This window comes from Pungitius pungitius, chromosome 12 (genome assembly GCF_949316345.1).
Source record: "Pungitius pungitius chromosome 12, fPunPun2.1, whole genome shotgun sequence".
NCBI classification, from domain to species: Eukaryota; Metazoa; Chordata; class Actinopteri; order Perciformes; family Gasterosteidae; genus Pungitius; species Pungitius pungitius.
In genome coordinates, this window is record NC_084911.1 from 17,788,011 (window position 1) to 17,811,146 (window position 23,136).

Here is a 23,136-nt window from a genome sequence, read left to right on the forward strand (position 1 = left end):
TGGCGGCCGCCTTGATTTTGGGGCGTACTACCCACGGTGGTAGACCCCCAGCAGGCTCTGGTGTTGGAGCAAGAAGTATAGACCCTGCTGCGGAAGGGAGCCGTCCAACGAGTTCTCCCCCCAGACAGAGAGTCAGGCTATCACAGGCGGTACTTCATCGTTCCAAAGAAGGATGGGGGTTTGCGTCCGATTCTGGATCTCTGCCGTTTGAACCGCGCTGTTGCGAAGTTGAGCTTCAAGGTGCTCACTCTCAAACAGATCGCGGCACAAATCGGGTCCGAGGACTGGTTTGTCACGGTAGATCTCCAGGACGCTTACTTTCATATTCCCATCCTCCCTCGACACAGGAAGTTCCTGAGGTTCGCTTTTGGGGATAAAGCTTACCAATACAAGGTCCTTCCTTTCGGCCTAGCCCTCTCGCCCCGTACGTTCACCAAATGCGTGGATGCAGCTCTGGCGCCATTGCGTCTCCAGGGCATCCGTATTTCGCACCTTGGCTGTCCGGGCCCATTCTACCTGGCGTATGGCGGCTGCAGAAGCCCTCCTGTCGGGGACCTTACCGTCGGGAGCTTGTCTGTGTCGATTGAGGCATAGGTTATCAAAAAACTCAGAGTGTGCATGAGGGAGAAGTGAGCTGAATGAAGAGATTGCTGATGTAGCCGAAGGGGCTGGCTGCACCTTCCAAAAAAAATCCCCCAGCTGCCAATGTATTTTGCCTTTTTTTAAATGAATTGCCAACATAATTACTGCCATTTCTACCTTGTTTACTAAAGTATATGATGCGTCAGTAAAATACAGGACATAACTGTGGTAACTGTCAGTGTGGGTCTGTTTTGTATGCAATTTAAACATACCCCCTCTGTCCTTGCTCTTCTTTTTTTAGCAATGCAAAATCTACCGTTGCATCAGGTAGTATCCACAGTGCTTTTGCTGGAAACCGTTGGACTGAAGATTAATTTATGTTTTAAGTGTTCTCCATGTTTTATAAATAAGGAGTTGGCCATTGGTGACACCAGTGCCCCAGGGAGGCCCAAACCAGGTGGAGAGAGAACACAAAGTTCAGCTGGGGAATTAGGAAAACTGCTGTTTTGCTTTGTTATATTATTGTTCCCGTTTTGTGTTTATTTTGGTTTTGTTGAGTTAATTACTTTTCACTAGATCACTGATCAGCCAGTGAGGGTCCTGTTCCAGAGTCTGTTTCCCCCCCACTCCCCTCCTTGGTCCGCTACAGTCTAGCCACCAATAAGTCTGAACTTGCTCATTTAAACCCTTTATTTTATTACATTCCAGGAAGCTGAATTGTTCAAATTGTTTGCTATCGTTCATATTTAAAGACCCTTTCAAATACATGTTGTACTCTTATCTGTTTTGGTCATTTGTGGGTCTGTGGTCGTTGACTAACTATTTCTACGGGATGATAACCCCACCTACGTGGTAGCGGTGGTCACGGTCATTTCTACAATTTTCTCTTCCATTTGAGTCACAAATGTGTGTGAAAAATAAAGTTGTTACGTACCAACCTAGTTGTGTACATCCTCATATCGGGACCCCCAAAGGATCAACCACGTTACAGTTAGCAATTGTGATCGTTCCTTCTCTTGTCCAAAATTCAATTATCACATGTTCCAGCTGTGTTCCATTTGCCAAAACTGTATTTTGTTTTACAGATGTTATGCAACCAGGACCAGTTACCTGCACTTTATCCTTGTGAATACTATCATATCCTTCAAAAACAAACTGGTTTAAGCCACATTTCCTGAACACAAAATTTGTTTTTTATGTTTTTATGTAAATCCATTAAACCCTTTTTATAAGCTTCTTGCGTTCCACTGTAGTACATTCATACCTTCCAATCCCATGAGCCTCCTCGCTTCTTGTCTTCTTTGAGTGTTTTATTAATATGTTCCCAGGTTGCCCCTTTTAAGTCAAAACAAATTCTCCGCTCCCCTCACTATTACATTAATTTTCTCTGATTTGGTCAGTACAATTTATTGGACAAACCTGCCTCTTCTCTTAAAACTTTGTTTGCCCTGAATAGCTTTGAGTTGTTTCCTGCTGGATATGCACCGCCCTCTTCCTGACTTCACATCGACCATATGTTACCCTGTGTTGCTCCCCACAATTACAACATTTATGCTGCACATTATCCTGACAATCCTCAGCTCTATGGTCCTCTCCACACTTGGGACACCTCTGTTTCCCATTGCTGCTATACCTCGGTCATTTGTAGCAGCGCAGTGGGGGAGGGATGTAGGGCCTCACCTGGAAACTCATACATCCCATTTTAACTCTTTCTGACAGAACGGTCCCCTGAAGCTCAACGGTCAACTCTTTCACATGAATTGATAGTGATCACTTTACTCTGCTCACTTCTCCCCCATGCATACTGTTTAAGCTTTTCAAGATCTTCACCGTCCGGAATACCTGTAAACACACCACCAATAACTTGATTTTCACCAACAATCTTTTCTAAATCTTTCATTTTCTTCCATATTTATTACTATTATAGCTTTGTTTTTGTTCTTCCATTGTACATATTAACAACCATCTCTAAGGACTTTTGCCATTTCCACCCCTCTTTTTTTTCTTATTCCACCAGACCACCTTCACTTTACAAGCTGAGAATCATGTGTCCCTGTAAATTAGTACAGCATTTCTACCTCGTTGTGGGTTCTGCTGCACCATGGTGGGGTAACTTACAAAATAAAAACACTAAATTATTTTAGGTAATTAAGTTTATGCTGCCTTTAATTTATTATTTTCCATATGCAATATGTGGGTTGAAAATTGAAACTAGACAAAGCCCAATTGATTTTTCGACATTTATTCACTTATGCAAAAAAATTAAAATGTATTGCCTTCATATAATTTTCAGCACTTCTTCTCGCTCAGCAATGTAAAATGACAGTAGGATTTCATTCTTGTTTTGTTTCTTAATACACAGATACCTTATTTTGTCATACAAATATGTACTCAGCTCAAAATGAAGATGAACAGACAATGAGTATCAAAATAACCAGGAAAACATCTAATCTAAATCCCAACAACACATTTCCTGAAAAAAAGGGAAAACAAAGTGAAAGCAAAGTAACATGCAAAACAACAGAATTAAGACAGGAGAGCCTGCAGTAACACAAATGGAACATATAAATCAGTCAAACTTGTATTTCTACAAGTTAAAAGGTCAATAAAAGGCTGGGTAACATTACAATTTTAACAGTAGACAACGTAACTTAAGGTTATTCATTGGAAGGATGTAATTACCTTTGGAGATGTGTTCTCGAATATGAATTTACTAAACATCTGCCTAAAGAGACTTCAATTCAATTAATTTTAAAGTCCAAAATCACATACTAGCCTCAGAGGGCTTCACGGTTGTAATCATGCAACATCCTCTGTCCCAAAACCCTCACATCGGTAGATAAAAAGATTCCTCCAAAAAAAGAAACCTCAGGAGGAACGACAAAGATGTACACTCATGTTGTGGCAGCTAGTCTGAAAAATTATTAATTAAAATATTAACAATCCGTTGGCTGAGAGCCTCTGTGAATGAGTTTTACTCCAGAAACAATAGGGCCACCTCAATAAGACTAACTCCCTGATAGGATGAAAAGAAGCTGCAAATGTCAATGTTTCTCCTAAGCTTACAACTTATCATGTGGATATTGATGCCTCTTCAGATGTCCACCTTGAGTGAAACCTTTATCACATTTTGAGCAAATTAGTTTTTTTCACTGCGTAAAATCTCATGTGTGTCTTCAGACTTCTGCTTACAGCGAGACATTTACCACAATGTGAGCAGCTGAAAGGTCTCTCCCATGTGTGATACAGCATGTGTCTCTTCAGACTTCCAAATGCAGTAAAACATTTACTACACTGTGCAGTGCGCTGGGGGCCGCAAGGTTGGTGGTTCAAATCCCGGCTGCCCAATGTGCCATGTCGAAGGGTCCATGAGCAAGACACCTAACCCCTAACTGCTCCCCAGGCAAAAATTATAATGCAATGTAAGTCGTTTTAGATAAAAGCGTCAGCTAAATAACATGTAACGTGAGCACAGGTTTTTCTCCTGTGTGACATCTCATGTGTGTCTTAAGACTTCTATTTACAGTGAAACATTTACCACACTCTGAGCAGCTGAAAGGTTTTTCCCCTGTGTGAAATCTCATGTGTGTCTTAAGACTTCCACTTACAGTGAAACATTTACCACACTCTGAGCAGCTGAAAGGTTTTGCCCCTGTGTGAAATATCATGTGTGTCTTCAGGTATGCGCTTGTAGTGAAACATTTACCACACTCTGAGCAACTGAAAGGTTTTTCCCCTGTGTGACATCTCGTGTGTTTCTTCAGTTGTCCGCTTTCACTGAAACATTTACCACACTCTGAGCAGCTAAAAGGCTTTTCCCCTGTGTGACATCTCATGTGTGTCTTAAGACGTCCACTTACGGGGAAACATTTACCACACTCTGAGCAGCTAAAAGGTTTTGCCCCTGTGTGAAATATCATGTGTGTCTTAAGATTTCCACTTACAGTGAAACATTTACCACACTCTGAGCAGCTGAAAGGTTTTTCCCCTGTGTGACATCTCATGTGTGTCTTAAGATTTCCATTTTTAGTGAAACATTTACCACACTCTGAGCAGCTGAAAGGTTTTTCCCCTGTGTGACATCTCATGTGTGTCTTAAGACTTCCATTTTTAGTGAAACATTTACCACACTCTGAGCAGCTGAAAGGTTTTTCCCCTGTGTGACATCTCATGTGTGTCTTAAGACTTCCATTTTTAGTGAAACATTTACCACACTCTGAGCAACTGAAAGGTTTTTCCCCTGTGTGACATCTCATGTGTATCTTCAGATGTCCGCTTTCTCTGAAACATTTACCACACTCTGAGCAGCTAAAAGGCTTTTCCCCTGTGTGACATCTCATGTGTGTCTTAAGACGTCCACTTACGGGGAAACATTTACCACACTCTGAGCAACTGAAAGGTTTTGCCCCTGTGTGAAATCTCGTGTGTTTCTTCAGTTGTCCGCTTTCTCTGAAACGTTTACCACACTCTGAGCAGCTAAAAGGCTTTTCCCCTGTGTGACATCTCATGTGTCTCTTAAGACTTCCACTTACAATGAAACATTTACCACACTCTGAGCAGCTAAAAGGCTTTTCCCCTGTGTGAAATCTCCTGTGTGCCTTAAGACTTCCATTTTTAGTGAAACATTTACCACACTCTGAGCAACTGAAAGGTTTTGCCCCTGTGTGACATCTCATGTGTCTCTTAAGACTTTCACTTACAGTGAAACATTTACCACACTCTGAGCAGCTAAAAGGCTTTTCCCCTGTGTGACATCTCATGTGTCTCTTAAGACGTCCACTTACAGTGAAACATTTACCACACTCTGAGCAGCTGAAAGGCTTTTCCCCTGTGTGACATCTCATGTGTGCCTTAAGACTTCCACTTGCAGTGAAACATTTACCACACTGTGAGCAGCTGAAAGGTTTCCCTGATGTGTGGGTCATCATGTGTCCCTTCATCTTTTTAAGGCAACCAAATGTTTCCTTCCGATCATCACTGTCCTTCGGCTCAGAAGAGTCTTCAGTATTTTCATTGCTATCTGGTTCTGAGGGACAATCTAGACAAGAGTTCCTGTCTGGTTCTGGTACTCTACTGTCCTCTCCATCACCTTCTGTCTCCATCTGTTTAGTATGTCTCTGATAAAGGTGAGAGGACAGAGCTTCCTCTACATCATTTTCACTTTTCACAGGAGTGTATAAGACCTTCATGTGAGCCTTCTCCAGCCCTTGAAGCTGCTCGTCTTTAGTGGGGCGGGGCTCTGAGTCTTCCTGTTCCTCTTTAACGTTGGGGGGCTCTGGGTCCTCCTGTTCCTCTTTAACGTTGGGGGGCTCTGAGTCCTCCTGTTCCTCTTTAACGTTGGGGGGCTCTGGATCCTCCTGCTGCTCTTCCTTAATCACAAGAAGCTGCTGGAGGTCTAATAATAAAATACAAACACACAATATAGTTAATGAACTCAAATATAAATTAAAGATGCAAGCAGCGTTGGACGGGTCCTCGCTACTCCTTGCTCTTCGGGGCACTGGCCAGACGGTTACAAATGCGGCCGAAGAACCCTGCAGCCGTCGGACGAAGCGTTCGCAAGTCAGTGGTCGTTAACCGTGTGGAGCAACGGCAGGAATGCCGCTTTGCAAACTTTATCTTTGACAATATCATGGTCTTAGGCCTTTAATGCCAACATATAACGAGAAGCTTCTGATGTACCATTAAACATTAAAGCCTCTCAAAATACCACACATAACCCAAATTCTTTCAATATCTCAATCACCAGACTACATTTTGTCATTTTTAGATTAGATTTAAAAGAAAACAATCAATACTTTCATGACCATTCCACTTCAGGCAGAGAGCACACTCAGAGTAAGATAATAAGCAAGAATATTTCGAAGAACAAGGGACATTTTATTTGTCAGAATAGTGGATGGTTGTTGTTTTAGGTGAGATTTTAGGTTAGTTGTGTTGCCTTTTTCCATTGCCACTGTTTAATCAAGTTGACACATTGGCTCGTTCACATTAATTGGCTCAAGGGGTCCAAATAACAATTATGTAACTGAGTAATCTATCGACTATTTTATTGATTAGTCGACTAATCTAACGGCTACCATGTTTATTTCCATCCAATGACTTTGGATTTTGAACACCAAATGTATTTGAGTAACAAGTTAATACAAATGTAATCATTATACATTGAATAGTAATATAAAATATATATATATATATGTGTAAATATTTGTGCGTTTGAAAGTAAAGAGAAAGTGCAAATAACGTTTTAAAAGTAACTCAAAATAGCAATAAAGTCTTTGCAAGTGAAGAGCATGTTGAGGACGCTCTGTCCAGACTACTTCATCTGAGGGTGCACAAGGCTCTGAAAGACAAACACGTGCACGTGCCTATGCTTGGTACTAAAAGAAAACTATTCAGGACCACCAAAAAGACAGGGTACAATAATTCACCGATTTACTACATTGCATTTAACATAATAGCATTAGCAAGCATCTTCCACGGAACTTGTAAACCTTACGATACGCTAACAAGGCTAGCGTTACTTTAGTTAGCCTAACTTACTCATGAGGAGAAGACGTGGTGGCTCCAGCACATTTGAGCGGCACGTTTAGAGCGTTTGATGCGATGCGACACATTTTTGTCGCGCACGTGTCTGCCTGTTCTATCGGGGCGGAACAGACGCATTCCCCGCAATCCCCTTTATTAAAAAACAATGAAAAACATGCCACTACACCATTGCACACATGCAATTACACTATGAAACCTATAACCGCAGTCATGGTAAAACACCGGGTGACGTCTACTTATTATTCTGAAGGTGAATTGCTTTGCAACATGCGCAAGCCTTTTAGAGCCGTGAATTAAAACTATTCAATCGACACAACTGTGCTAAAAGCCGTAGCTGCAGTTGCAGAACCATGCTAGAGCCTTAATACCCCGCTGGCGTTGGCCGAACCATTTGCCAGACTACTAACACTGAAGTTAATTTTGTACTTGTAGAACTATTTTTTGTTGTTCTTTGAATGAGGGGAATGCATAGGCTTTAGAGACTATAACTGCACAGTAAATTCCAGCTGTAAATGTTTGTTACTGTTTCAATTCTAAAGTCCGCATCTGGCCGAGGACGGTCATAATACCCGGATGCAACTCGCTCCGCCCATTTTACCGGGCATGCATCGGAGCAGGCTCGTCTGTTCTTGTGAGAGCCAAATATCCCAGAATGCATCTCACCTCAGCAACAGGCAACAACGACAGATGAAAATGAACACAACTTTATGTCGAAGTTTAAATATGTTATGACAGAATATATGTATCTGGTGCTCAATATTATATATACTTTATACTATACTCATTTTAAATGAAAATGAAACAAAATGTTTTTAATAGTAAAATACTTAAGTCAAAAACTTAATTAAAACGTATTAGCAAGACCAGATGACGTCGTTAAGTCAACTGCTGTTCCTATTGCGGAAATGTCCGTTCACCCGAACCTGCGAGTCAGGACTCCGGAGTCTGTCTCACGAGTCTATTCTCGTATACAAAAATATTTAAATTTTAGTAGTAGTCAGAAAAGTCCTGTACATACATAACGTTACTTCTATCCTTGTCCAGAATGTAAATAGTCTTTATTTCGGATACATGTTTACTACCGTAAAAGGCAGCATATAGGTGCACTGAAATTCAAGGGTCTGCCGAGTTGACCGCAGTTATACTACGGTATCAGAGAGGTATCGATCCGTGGAGTCGGAGTCGTTTGATCACTTGCCAACTTGACCGAAATAAAGTAGACTGATATTGATGTGACTGATTCAGTGTGAAGAGGGAGAGAACCAACCTGCTCTTTGTATGCGGACTTCCGGGTTGAAAACAGCGTGCAGATGTTTCTTCAGTCGTTCGTTGTCCTCTTTTAATCTAGAAGCTTCCTCCTCGTACTCTGCTATCGTTCTTTCAAACAGCCCAAATATCTCTTCAGCAGCCTCCGTGAGTCGCTGCTTCACTAAACATTTCAGCAGGACTTCAGACATCTTCACTGAATCACAGACACGTTTCCTCCAAATAAACCCCGTTAAAAACGCCGTTTCTCTCCGTTAACCTCGGACTAGCGCTGTGTTTCTAACTTCGGTCTGTTTCCAGCTAGCATGCTAAGCTAACTAATAGCTCATAGCTAAGCTAACTAATAGCTCAGCACGCTATCGGTAGACGATTAAGAGGAAAGATCCAGAAAAAGGTGAGCAGATGAAAGTCCGCCAGAGGTTTATTCAGACGTCCAGAGACTGTGGTCAGGACTAATGGCGCCAATAACACCTTCTTCTTTTAGTGTTTATTGGCGGTTCGCAAACCATTTTGTCGGTGCATTACCGCCACCATCTGGACTGGAGTGTGGAGAAAGAGATTATGCAGAACACCAAGACATGAGATAAAGAACATGGAGAAAACAGAAAAAAAACTAGATCCGTTTGACTAAATTTGTTTCTCTTAAAATCTGAATAATGACACCATACGTTTTATCTGCTTGATTCCCCAATAGACCCGACAGTGACCAGTCCTGGTGTTTTGCCTTCTTAAGTGACTGACAAAGATGTCCCCTCTGTATACTGTAACTCCCGCATTGTAATAATACTGTACATGTTCCACAGTTCCTGGTTGGTCACACTGTGAGCATTTCCCAGTTGGGTGCTTGCCTATTTTATGTAATGAATGATTGAGTCCTGTGTGTCCTATTCTCCATCGAGTGATGATGTTTCCTTCCCTTCTTTCCCTCCTTACCCAAACATGTTTTTGAATTTTGTAGACATGCCTTCCAGTTTACTGATTATCCCAGTACTCCTGCCATACTTTTTTGCATTTGTTCTAATGCATTGCTTGACCTCAGATTTGCTTAATGGAACTTGTAAGCCGACATTCTTAATTCTGAGCGTTTGTTTGGCCAGAATATCAACCTGTTCATTCCCCTCCACACCAAAATGGGCTGGTACCCAGATGAATTGCGTAGTTTGACCTATACTTTCCATCCTATACATTATGAGGAATATTTCACTGATCATATCATTTCTGATATTTGATCTACCGGATCCTATGCTGGAAAGTGCTGAGAAACTGTCAGATGCAATTACGGTGTTGTTAATTTCCCTCTTATCTAGCCACTGCAGGGCCAATAGTTTTGCCAATAGCTCTGGTATAAAGTGTTATAAACTGACACATGATCTGATACTCTTTGCCTGATGCAGATCTCACTCTCACACGGGATATAAACTGCTGCTCCTGCACATCCTGTTATGGGGTCAGAAATATGAACGTAAAGTCTGAGAAGTGCTGATCAAAATAATTCTGTACTATGCGACATGCTGGCATTTGCTTCGACTTATCCTTCAATTATTGATGTATCCTAAAGTCTACCTTTGGAGATGGGAATAACCAGGGAGAAATGGAGGAGATTGAGACTGCAGGGCAATACTGTAGTTGACACAACCCTGCTTTTTCCGCCATTACGCCATTGGAGTTCCCAGCAGTCTGTCAGAATGCTTTTGGTTGGGTGAGTTCCACAATGCACCTGGAGATTAACCCAGTATGCCAGCATTAATTTAACTCTTCTAATCCTCAGGGGCATCTCTCCCACTTCCACTTGCATTGCTGATACCGGAGATGTTGTGAATGATCCACTGATGATTCTCAATGCTTGAGCTTGCAGTACATCCAATTTCTTGAGGTTTGTTTCTGCTGCTGACATGTAAGCTACACACCCATAGTCAAGGACAGATCTCATGAGTGCCCAGTGTATATTTTGCAACGATGCTCTACTTGCTCCCCATTCCCTTCCTGTCAAACACCGGAGTATATTGACGACTTTTCTACATTTATTCTTAACCTTGTCTAAATGTATGTTCCATGTGAGCTTTTCATCAAACCAAATTCCCAGAAATCTGACGGTTTTAACTTGCTCCAGATTTTTATCTGTGGATAACTTCCGGTTCTCGTCTCGTCAAAATAAAAAATCTGCGTTTTTGTTAACGTGCTCTACACGGTGATCCAAACATATTCTGTCTAAATCAGTGTTTTCTCTACATTATTATGTCGCGCATAATTCCGTGTTTAAATAATTTAAAATAATAACCTTTTTGATAGAGATAGATCTGTTTTTACTACATACAGTACCAATAGACACATCTTATTCGTACCATAGTTTGGTACTGTATATCTATTTTCATACACTCTTTATATAACTGATATGTCTAGTAATCAAATCATACACTTTGTACACGCTGTGGGCCTAAAACCCCTCCCACATTGCCATTTTGCACGCTGCAGTTATCCTGTACATCGTGCTGCATGTTGAGTGTTCTTCTGATCAAGGTTCAAAAACAGAAGGGAATATGGAAAAGCAATTGGCAAAGCATTAATGTAGTTCCTTAGTGTGATAATGTAAGTAATAGCATTGCAGTAATCCCCAAATGAATTATAACACTACATTTTGAATGAATGAAAAAAATAATTAACCGCAACAACTCAAATGTTGATTTGATCAGCTTAGACAAATAATGTAGATGGTGTATTACACCTCCAGATGAGGAATCTGTGTTGTATTCTAGCATTGTTGTAATAAAGAGGCAGCATTACTGCGTCTCTTGTTATTTTTCCAATATATGTGGCGATGAATACAAATGTATTAGTTCATTTTGCATGTGTGTGACAAACTTTGATCAATCCTTTGCAATTTGGAAATAGTACTGGTATTGTTAGGTCCTTACTTTATGGCGGGTGCTTGTCTAACCCGCATAAGCACAGACAACGGTTTCTTCAGACATCACGTCATGTCACAGAGGTAGCCAAACGAGAGAGAGTTCCCGCCCGAAAAAATTACCCAGAACAACCCGGTGCTTCATTATTACGGAACCAGAGTATGCCCAAAATACACAACAGGTATGGTATGTCCTCCCCTCTTACAAAGAACATACTTTTGTAAAATAACCATCCACTATATAATATTGCAGATGTCTAACACATCAAACATTAAACAGTTTTGAAATAAAGTAAAAATGTACAACACAGGTCAGCATTCTCTACATAGCTACCTAGGGGTGAGAGTGGCCTACCTCAGTCCCTTGACTGTGCCCATGGGAATTATTCTATACCCATAACTTGGGTCAGTCACTAACTAAATCTCTATAAATCCAGGCGGACACGAGGCCGCCGCTCTCTGGTAGGGTATCTCCTCTCCGATGATACATTACTATCATGGTCTTCCAAAGGTGAACTTGATGCAGGTGCTACTGCAAGGGACGGTCTCTCCGCGTCTGCTACAGCCGCATCCTCCACTGGAACAGCTGGGTCCTGCACTTGTGAGGGTAGATAAACCGGTGTAGTGACAGGCACATCTAGAAAAATCCCCCGTGGTGGGATCGCCGGCACTGACGGAGTCTGCAGGACTTGATCAACGTGTCTTCGCCAAACACCATCAGCTGTCTGGACCATGTAGGGCACCGGACCAGTTTGTGCAATAACAGTGGCGGGGATCCATCTAGGTTTGCCACGGTAGTTTCTTACCAGCACAGGTTCTCCTGCAGTGAAAACTCTTCCTTTGCCCTTCTGTTCCCTGTACCCAGCCTGTTTCTCTTGTCGACTTTGGACAACGTCCTTCACTGATGAGGGTTTTAAGAGGTCAAAGGTGGTGCGCAGGTCTCTCTTTAACATTAGGCTAGCAGAAGAAGCCTTAGTGGTTGCATGTGCACTGCTGCGGTAGGTCAGCAGGAAGATGTGCAGCCTCTGATGTAGTGTTCCTTGTTCCTGTGATGATTTCAAAGCATGCTTCGTGGTTTGGACAAACCGCTCAGCGAGACCATTTGTTGCGGGGTGGTAAGGTGCTGACTTAATGTGTTCAACTCCATTAGCTTGTAGAAACCCGGCCATTTCTTGGGAGATAAATTGGGGTCAATTGTCAGAGACGAGCTGTGCAGGTGATCCAAATTGACTAAACATTTCCCCCAACTTCTCAATAGTCTTCCCTGCCGTGGTTGATCTCATGATAGCCACCTCCGGCCATTTGCTGTGTGCGTCAACAGCAATAAGAAACATTCTGTCCTCAAATGGTCCCGCAAAATCAATATGCACACGCTGCCATGGTCCTTGTGGAAACTCCCAGGGGTGAAGAGGTGCGGGTGGAGGGTTGTTCCTGACTATTTGGCATGATGAACAACTTATGGCAAGCTCCTCAATTTGGTTATCCATCTTGGGCCACCAAAAGTAGCTTCTTGCTATTTCCTTCATGCGTACTATTCCACTGTGTCCCGAATGTAGCTGCTGCAGCACTTTTGTGCGAAGTGACAGCGAAAACATGGCCCTTGCGCGTGTGTTTTATCATTGACGAGTTGGTGTACTCTCCCTGTAGCATTTAGTTGTTGGGCTTCCTTTCGATGCCATTTTCATTGACAAACATCTATGGCTTTTTCTAGCGTCAATGTCTTTTCTGTGAGCAATCTCTTCTGTGCTGCTTCATTTCTCAGTCCACATACCAGCCTGTCCCTTAGTGTGTCATTTAACACATCTCCGAACTCACAGTGTTCAGCTAACTTGCGTAGGGCTGCTATAAACATAGTGACAGACTCACCCTCTTCCTGGCCACATTTGTGAAATCGAAATCTTTCTGCAATTACCAGGGGCTTGGGTAACAGTTGCTTTGCCAGTATGCCCACTATTTCCACGTATGTTTTACTGCCTGGCTTTACTGGTTGTAGTAAATCTCGTAGCAGGTTAAACGTTTTTGGTCCCATCACACTCAAAAAAGTGGGCACCCGTTTCTCATCGGTAATTCCATTTGCCACGGCAAAGTAGTCAAAACGCTCCGTATATGAGTTCCATTGTTCGAACAAAACCAACTACACCGACATACTGGAAGTGTCTGAAAAAACAGCTAGGCAAACAAATTACATTTCACAATAAATTAATAAAGTTAAGAAAAAGTTTTCAAACACCAAGTATACCTGGGGTGATATTAAAAGAAACAACAACAAAATAAAGGTATTCTCCCTCTTGTGGCTAAATAACTTCTCATCTCGTTTTTCTCTGTATTGAAATCACTAAAAAAACACTTGACTTGCTGTAATGGAACATTTTTGTGGTGGAAATTTGTAGATTGAAGCCTTATGAGAAATCAAAAGTATCTTGAACTCACTTTGTGTTTAAGTATTTATTGCGAACTAGATTATAGAAAAATGATAAAGAATACAGAAATCATCAGATTTCCAGAGGTCGTAAAGTGACACCCCTGAGAAAAATGAACCATCAAAACTCTTGGAACACATCAGTGGTGTAAGATATTGCTTAGTTACACACAATCTTCACATGGAGTTGTGTGTGTGTTGAACTGATACAAAATTCCTTACACAGAATGATGACAACCAATATCCAAAACAATCCTTGAGAGGCCCTTTCATTGAGAAAGATGACGACGACGGACTCGGGAGACCTGACTCACAGGTTCGGGAGCAAAATTTCAGTACAAGTAATTTAGTCCCTCTGTCCCGTCCCCCCCTTCATGTGAGGATGGACACTGGGTTACAGCGGCCCTCACAACCCACCCTACTTTAGGCCTTCAGTGTGCATATTGTATGTAGTTCTCTGCAAACCTAAGGTGGTATCATGCCTAGGTTGCACTAATTTTATTGGTACATACTTGACTGTATCTAAATTTATTTAAGTTAAAACTTTTTCCTTGGCCCCATTTGCCTTTGTAAGAAAATGCTCTATTTTGTCTTTATTATTTTATTTTGAATGCACCAGAATGCTTCGTTTGAATGTGAAAAAAATATCTTTATTTAGCCCCCCCTACAACAAAATTCACCAGCCGCCACCAGTGTGAGAGGGAATGAAATGACAGACGAAGCTGCAAAGGAAGCCACAAAAAATAGCCACACAAGAGTTGAAGTCAACTTCAGCAAAGCAGAAATCCAAAGTATTTGTATTTTTACTATTTATTTAGTTAGTTATTTCTAGTGTTGACGTTATATCGATCCTGATCCAAACTCCGCACCAGTTGTTGGCGGTAATGCAAACACGGTTTACCCAACCGCCAACCAATCCTAAAGAAGACGAAGAAGAACGCACCCGGAAAAAAAAAAATTCGCGAGGAAACGTGTCTTTGATTCAGAGAAGATGTCTAAAGTCCATGTGCTGAGATATTTAGTGAAGCAGCGACTCGCGGAGGCTGCTGAAGAGATATTTGGGCTGTTTGAAAGAACGATAGCAGAGTACGAGGAGGAAGCTTCTAGATTAAAAGAGAACAACGAGCGACTGAAGAAATGTCTGCACCCTGTTTTAAACCCGAAAGTCCACATAGAAAGAGAAATCTTCGTTTTAATAATGGCAGAATTATTCTATGAAACCGGAAATGTGAGACTCTGGAAAGAATGTTGTCAGCAGACCAATCACAGGCTGCGTGAACTTGCGTAAATTGGTCGAGACACGCAAGCACACAAGAAGCGCTGAAAAGGCGCGCAAAGAGCTCTTTCAATTGCGTGTCCATGCCTTTCTCTGAAAATGCAGAAGCATAAACTAGGCTTTAGTCTATAAATCCTGTGAATCTCCTTCCTCATTCCTGGAGAATTGCATTCTAAGCAAGACAAAAAACACTTTCAGTGATGCAGTTATATACAGGCAAAATTAACCTTTAACAATTTTTCTTGCGTTGGTTTGTCAACGTTTCTCTCACATAGTGTTTGGCTCCACGTGGTTGTTTATGTAGACAGTTGCTGCATCAACACTTTGTAACGCATTTAAGTGCAGCGTTTCCCACATTATTATATGTGGATGAGGCATTTTCCGGGCCCAAAATTATTTTAATTTGACAAATCTCCCAATTTATTCTGTAAAAATATTTAAAATTTGTAATAGAAGATAAAAGGATGTCCTAAACATATACATGCACCAATGATTGGAATTATTGAAGTATTTTTATCGCAGTTCAAATATTGAGAAGTGGTCTTTTTGAACTTTGAATTATAGGGCTTTTACTTTAGATAATTATCTAACTTTTTACATTAAAAGTATTTCATTTTTTTTACAGGAGTACTCATAGTTTCTTAACAAATGTACTTCAAATATTGGAAAAATGGGCCTTTTCAATTTTGAATTATAGGGCTTTTACTTTAGATAATTATCTAACTTTTTACAGTAAAAGTATTCATTTTTTTGTACAACAGTGGCCAGAATGGTCCTGAACTGTGTGTTCAGTCATTGTCCCGAATCTTTCATTAAATAGCTTTTATTTCAGTTACTTGTTTAAAACTGTAAATCAGCATATATGTGCACTCAGATTCAAGTGTCTGCTGAGTTGACTGCAGTTTATATAAGAATTTTCTAGTGACACGTTTAGAAGTGTAGCTAATTGTTAATGGCTTTTAACTTCTGATGGTAGTATGTTTACACGTAAGTCTAATATTGTAAATCTTATATATAAAATATTGTTAACAATATTTCTCGAATGAATAATAACTTATTAATTAACTATATTGTCTTTTTTTAAATTATTATTATTATGATAATATTTATTATAAATATCTTTTTCTTATTTTTTACACCACAGATGTCCAGCAGCTCTTTGTGCCTAAAGAAGAGCAGCAGGAGGATCCAGAGCCCCCCCACATTAAAGAGGAACCTAAGGACCCAGAGCCCTCACACATTAAAGAGGAACCTGAGGACCCAGAGCCCTCACACATTAAAGAGGAGAAGCTTCAAGGGCTGGAGGAGGCTGACATGAAGGTGTCATTCACGTGTGTGAAGAGTGAAGGTGATATAGAGGAAGCTTGGTCCTCACATCTTCATCAGAGACAAACTGAACAGATGGTGACAGATGGTGATGGAGAGGAGTTTGGAGGACCAGAACCAGACAGGAACTCAGGGTCAGATTGTCCTCCAGAACCAGATAGTGATGAGAATACTGGAGACTCTTCTGAACCTGAGACTGAGGACAGTGATGATTGGAGTAAGACCAAACAACCTCAGTCAGGTTTAAACTCTCAAAATAATGATGACGGTTCTGTCAGTGATTCAAGATGTAGAACACGTGAAAAACATTTAATGTGTTCTGAATGTAAGATAACATTTGGTTGCATTAAGAAGCTGAAAAGTCACATGCGGACCCACAAAATAGAGAAAACTTTCAGCTGCTCAGAGTGTGGTAAATAATTCGCCACAAATGAACATCTGAAGATACACATGAGATGTCACACAGGAGAAAAACCTTTCAGCTGTTTACAGTGCGGTAAATGTTTCAGTATAGGTGGAAATCTGACGAGACACATTAGATGTCACACAGGAGAGAAACCGTTCAGCTGCTCAGAGTGTGGTAGTTGTTTCACTCAAAGTGGAAATCTGACGAAACACATGAGATGTCACACGGGGGAGAAACCTTTCAGCTGTTTACAGTGCGGTAAATGTTTCAGTATAGGTGGAAATCTGAAGAGACACATTAGATGTCACACAGGCGCGAAACCGTTCAGCTTCTCAGAGTGTGGTAGTTGTTTCATTTTAATAATATGTTGTTAGGTTTTAGTTTAGATGTTTTCCTGGTTATTTTAATATTCATTGTCTGTTAATCTTCATTTTGAGCGGAGTACATATATCTTTGTGTATTAAGAATGAATACCGGAATGAAATCACACTAATTTTACATTGCTGGGTGAGAGATGGTGAGAAGGTAATGAATTAATTTTATTTTATCTTTTGCAGAAGTTAATAAATATGTATAAACAAATCAATTGAGAGGCATCTGTTGCCATTTCCAACCCACACATATTACATATGGAAAATACCAAAATTATGGAGGTAAATCAAAGTACACTTTTATTTTGTAAGATACCCCAAAATGGGGCAGCAGGGCCATCGACGGAGTCAGAAATGGTTAAGATGATACTGCACTAATTTACAGGGACACATGATGATTCTCACAATGTAACGTTAATGTTACAAGTGGTCTTAGGGTATATATACGTGTGTGTGTGTGTGTGTGTGTGTGTGTGTGTGTGTATATACAGTATATACTGTACAGTTGTGGTCAAAAGTTTACATACACTTGTAAAGAATACAATGTCATGGCTCTCTTGAGTTTCCCGTTAATTCTACAAGTCTGATTTTTCTGATACAAATTGATTGGAACAGATAATTCGTCACAAAAAAGCGAATCATTGACTTGAACGAGTCAAGAAAGTCACTTGGAGCCATTTAAAAAAAGCTGCAGGTCCCAAAAACAAGTGTGTGTACATATATTGCTGAATAATAGTGTAGCGTAGTGTAAAACATCACTCTGCGAGCACTTGAAGGGAAATGACCTACATGCGTTTCAGTCGCTTCTCTCCTCTTTTTCTGCCTCCATCTCTGCTGCAAAAAGCACTTTCTACCAATCCAGAATTGAGTCCTCATTTTTCAACCCCAAAAAAATATTTTCTATCTTCACTAACCTCCTCGAACCCCCCAGTCCTCCTCCCCCCTCTACCCTTCTTCCAGGAGACTTTGTCACCTACTTTACCAAAAAAAATAGCTGACATAGGCTCCTCCTTCTCCAACCCACCTCCTTCCAACTGAATCCCACAGACTTCACCTCCAGCGCCCTCACTCCTAACAAAGTTCTTACCTTGGTAACCTCTGCCCGTCCCACCCCCTGCACCCTCGACCCCATTCCATCCCACATTTTACAATCAATCGCCCCCGATCTTCTTCCTTTTCCTCACCTGTCTCATTAACAATGCTCTGTTATCTGTTTCCCCAACTCTCTGAAGGAGGCAAAAGTTAACCCACTCCTTAAGAAACCCACCCTCAACCCTTCTGAAGAAAACAACTACAGACCGGTATCTCTTCTTCCCTTTCTGTCCAAAACTATTGAACGAGCCATCTTTAACCAACTCTCCTCCTATCTCCACCGTAACAACCTCCTTGACCCCCAGTCAGGCTTCAAGGCGCACCATTCCACAGAAACTGCTCTCCTCGCTGTCTCGGAGCAACTCCACGCTGCTAAAGCCGCCTCTCTCTGCTCCGTCCTCATCCTTCTGGACCTTTCTGCAGCATTTGACACAGTAAATCACCAGATCCTTATCTCCGCCCTTCAGGAACTTGGTGTCACAGGTTCCGCGCTCTCTCTTCTCTCATCCTACCTTGACAGCCGCAGCTATCGCGTAATTTGGAGATGATCAGTGTCGGAACCTTGTCCTCTTACTACTGGAGTTCCTCAGGGCTCCGTCCTGGGCCCCCTCCTCTTCTCAATTTACACCAACTCTCTTGGCTCAGTCATTCGCTCACATTGTTTTTTGTATCACAACTATTCCGACGACACCCAACTAATTCTCTCCTTCCCCGACTCGGACACTCAGGTGGTGGCACGGATCTCTGGATGTCTGACATCTCCTAATGAATGAAAACTCTCCCACTCAGGACCTGACTGTTAACTTAGGCGACTCTGTGTTAACGCCCACTCTGACTGCTAGGACCCTCGGCATGACACTTGACTCCCAACTCTCCCTGACTGCCTACATCACAGCGACAACACGATCCCGTAGATACACGCTCTACAACATCAGGAGAATACGACCCCTTCTCACTCAGATGGCGGTGCAGGTACTGATTCAGGCTCTTGTAATTTCCCGCCTTGACTACTGTATCTCTCCTGGCAGGTCTCCCTGCTACCGCCGTTCAACCACTGCAGCTTAACCAGAATGCAGCAGCTCGACTGGTCTTCAACCTTCTGAAATTCTCCCACACCACACTACTCCTCCGTTCCCTCTCAGGGAACTCGAGTTGCGTAAAGACGCTGTAGGAACGCCCCTGCGTGGCCGCGTCATGAAGCACGTGTGAAATCGAACCAATGGCGAGCTGGTACGTCATAGGAGGGGACGCCGGACTAGGGCGCTATAAGGGACCCGAAGGGCAGGACCATTCATCTCTGTGCCCTCATCTAGTGCGTGTGAAGTTTCTCACGTTCTTCCGGCTCCGAGGAGCTGGACGTGGTGAGCGTAGAGGCAGCGGAGGCTGACACAGAGGGGACTCATTCCCCCGCTGCCGCAAAAGAACTGCTGGAGGTCCTCACCCGAACCGCTCACAGGTTTTCATATCAGCTGGCCGGCGGGTAAGCAGCAGCCGTCTGCTTCTGGTAAACTGCAGGAGCGGTTCTTACCTTCCCGCTGAGAGCGCCTCCGGTCCGGTGTCTGCCGTTCTTCCCAGACGTCCACACTAAGGTGTCGGCGTCCTGGAGTAGGACTCTGGAGGCAGTGCGTGAGCTGAGGCACACGGCTGACCTCGCGTTAAGAGCCACAAAGGAGACGGCGAAGTCCGTCGGCCGCTCCATGGCAGCCATGGTGGCTACAGAGTGGCACCTTTGGCTGAGCCACTCCAGCCTAAAGGAGAAGGACAAGTCCTTCCTCCTGGATGCCCGTCTCTCCCCCACAACACTCTGCGCGCACCCCCTCGTCGAGGCTGGGCCACAGCACGGCACGCTCGGACGAGGTTCTCTCGCGGCCGGACTGGTCTGAGGACGGCCGCCGCGGAGAGGACTTCGTCCAACACCGTCTCCTTACACCGTAAGGAGAGAGTGACCCCCACCGCAGGTGGTAGGGTGCCACCGCACTCTTCGGTGCTCCCTTCCCCCCGGTACTCTCCGGGAGTCGGTCCGTTGTCCCCGCTGCCGCTTCGGGGCACGACCGGGGCCTGAGCCCGAGGGCCGTTCGCCCCCTCTGATGAGGGTTCCGGGTCTACTACATCAGCGCTTCCCTGCCAGTACGCTGTTACAGGGCGCGGTGTCTGTAGACCCGAGACTTCCAGAGACCGGCCCCGAGGGGCCGGAGCCCCTGAAAAACTTTTTGGGTGAGTGGCAACCCCTCCCCAACGTATCTCAATGGGTCCTGCACACAATCGATGTCGGCTACGCCATCCAGTTTAGGTGGCGGCCGCCTTGATTTCGGGGCGTACTACCCACGGTGGTAGACCCCCAGCAGGCTCTGGTGTTGGAGCAAGAAGTACAGACCCTGCTGCGGAAGGGAGCCGTAGAACGAGTTCTCCCCCGAGACAGAGAGTCAGGCTATCAGAGGCGGTACTTCATCGTTCCAAAGAAGGATGGGGGTTTGCGTCCGATTCTGGATCTCTGCCATTTGAACCGCGCTGTTGCGAAGTTGAGCTTCAAGGTGCTCACTCTCAAACAGATCGCGGCACAAATCAGGTCCGAGGACTGGTTTGTCACGGTAGATCTCCAGGACGCTTACTTTCATATTCCAATCCTCCCTTGACACAGGAAGTTCCTGAGGTTCGCTTTTGGGGATAAAGCTTACCAATACAAGGTCCTTCCTTTCGGCCTAGCCCTCTCGCCCCGTACGTTCACCAAATGCGTGGATGCAGCTCTGGCGCCATTGCGTCTCCAGGGCATCCGTATTTCGCACCTCGGCTGTCCGGGCCCATTCTACCTGGGGTATGGCGGCTGCAGAAGCCCTCCTGTCTTACCCTCGCCTAGAGCACAGGTGCTCTTGTCTGAGTGTGTGTTTTTAAAACTTCACACCACGGTCACTTGCTCATATGGTGAGTGGGTATAGGGTTCCCACTGCAGGGGCGTTGCCACAGCGTCTTTACGCAGCGTCTCGTTCCCTTCAAGGAACGAAGGTTACATACTTAACTGAGAGACGTTCTCTTCACTGGTTACCAGTTATTCACTCTCTATTCTTTGAATCCACTCTAATGAGCAGAAGGTAGTAGTAATGCACCAACAAAGTGGAAGACAACCGGCGTGAAGAACCAGAAGAAAAATGGAACCAGATGTTTGGGACAGGAGCAGGCGTCTGTTTGCACGGGAGCTTGTCTGTGTCGATTGAGGCATAGGTTATCAAAAAACTCAGAGTGTGCACGAGGGAGAAGTGAGCTGAATGGAGAGATTGCTGATGTAGCAGAAGGGGCTGGCTGCACCTTCCAAAAAAAATCCCCCAGCTGCCAATGTATTTTGCCTTTTTTTAAATGAATTGCCGACATAATTACTGCCATTTCTACCTTGTTTACTAAAGTATATGATGCGTCAGTAAAATACAGGACATAACTGTGGTAACTGTCAATGTGGGTCTGTTTTGTATGCAAATTAAACATACCCCCTCTGTCCTTGCTCTTCTTTTTGTAGCAATGCAAAATCTACCGTTGCATCAGGTAGTATCCACAGTGCTTTTGCTGGAAACCGTTGGACTGAAGATTAATTTATGTTTTAAGTGTTCTCCATGTTTTATAAATAAGGAGTTGGCCATTGGTGACACCAGTGCCCCAGGGAGGCCCAAACCAGGTGGAGAGAGAACACAAAGTTCAGCTGGGGAATTAGGAAAACTGCTGTTTTGCTTTGTTATATTATTGTTCCCGTTTTGTGTTTATTTTGGTCTTGTTGAGTTAATTACTTTTCACTAGATCACTGATCAGCCAGTGAGGGTCCTGTCCCAGAGTCTGTTTCTCCCCCACTCCCCTCCTTGGTCCGCTACAGCCTAGCCACCAATAAGTCTGAACTTGCTCATTTAAACCCTTTATTTTATTACATTCCAGGAAGCTGAATTGTTTAAATTGTTTGCTATCGTTGATATTTAAAGACCCTTTCAAATACATGTTGTACTCTTATCTGTTTTGGTCATTTGTGGGTCTGTGGTCGTTTACTAACTATTTCTACGGGATGATAACCACACCTCCCGTGATAGCGGTGGTCACGGTCATTTCTACAATTTTCTCTTCCATTTGAGTCCCAAATTTGTGTGAAAAATAAAGTTGTTACGCACCAACCTAGTTAAGTACATCCTCATATCGGGACCCCCAAAGGATCAACCACGTTACAGTTAGCAATTGTGATCGTTCCTTCTCTTGTCCAAAATTCAATTATCACATGTTCAAGGTGTGTTCCGTTTGCCAAAACTGTATTTTGTTTTACAGATGTTATGCAACCAGAACCGTTTACCTGCACTTTATCCTTGTGAATACTATCATATCCTTCAAAAACAAACTGGTTTAAGCCACATTTCCTGAACACAAAATTTGTTTTTTATGTTTTTATGTAAATCCATTAAACCCATTTGATAAGCTTCTTGCGTTCCACTGTAGTACATTCATACCTTCCAATCCCATGAGCCTCCTGGCTTCTTGTCTTCTTTGAGTGTTTTATTAATATGGTCCCAGGTTTTAAGTCAAAACTAATTCTCCGCTCCCCTCACTATTACATTAATTTTCTCCGGAATACCTGTAAACACACCAATCACTTGATTTTCACCAACAATCTTTTCTAAATCTTTCATTTTCTTCCATACTTTTTACTATTATAGCTGTTTTTGTTCTTCCGTTTTACATATTAACAACCATCCCTAAGGACTTTTGCCATTTCCTCCCCTCCAATCTATTTTTTCTTATTCCACCAGACCACCTTCACGTTACAGGCTGAGAATCATGTGTGCCTGTAAATGTTTAGGTAATTAAGTTTATGCTGCCTTTAATTTATTCTTTTCCATATGCAATATGTGGGTTGAAAATGGAAAATAGACAAAGCTCAATTGATTTTTCAACATTTATTCACTTATGCAAAAAAATTAAACCAGG

At 42.8% G+C, this 23,136-nt stretch overlaps 1 protein-coding gene across 1 annotated transcript; it reads right to left on the minus strand.

Annotated features, from left to right (window-relative positions):
- Positions 1-1,901: 1,901 nt before the first annotated feature.
- On the minus strand, positions 1,902-8,869 carry LOC134133002 (oocyte zinc finger protein XlCOF6-like). Its single transcript, XM_062566257.1, has 2 exons — positions 8,399-8,869; positions 1,902-5,977 (listed from the first exon to the last, which is right to left on the minus strand). Exons 1-2 carry the CDS (start codon positions 8,586-8,588, stop codon positions 4,032-4,034), a joined length of 2,136 nt encoding a protein of 711 aa, XP_062422241.1. The 5' UTR covers positions 8,589-8,869; the 3' UTR covers positions 1,902-4,031.
- Between the last annotated feature and the right edge of the window lie 14,267 nt (positions 8,870-23,136).

What these genes read in the sequence shown, in the direction of transcription:
- LOC134133002 (XM_062566257.1), bottom strand. Translation starts at nt 8,588, where the DNA reads ATGTCTGAAGTCCTGCTGAAATGTTTAGTGAAGCAGCGACTCACGGAG. An exon ending in AGTCCGCATACAAAGAGCAG is followed by an intron (nt 5,978 to 8,398) that starts GTTGGTTCTCTC and finishes TTTTATTATTAG; the next exon opens with ACCTCCAGCAGCTTCTTGTG.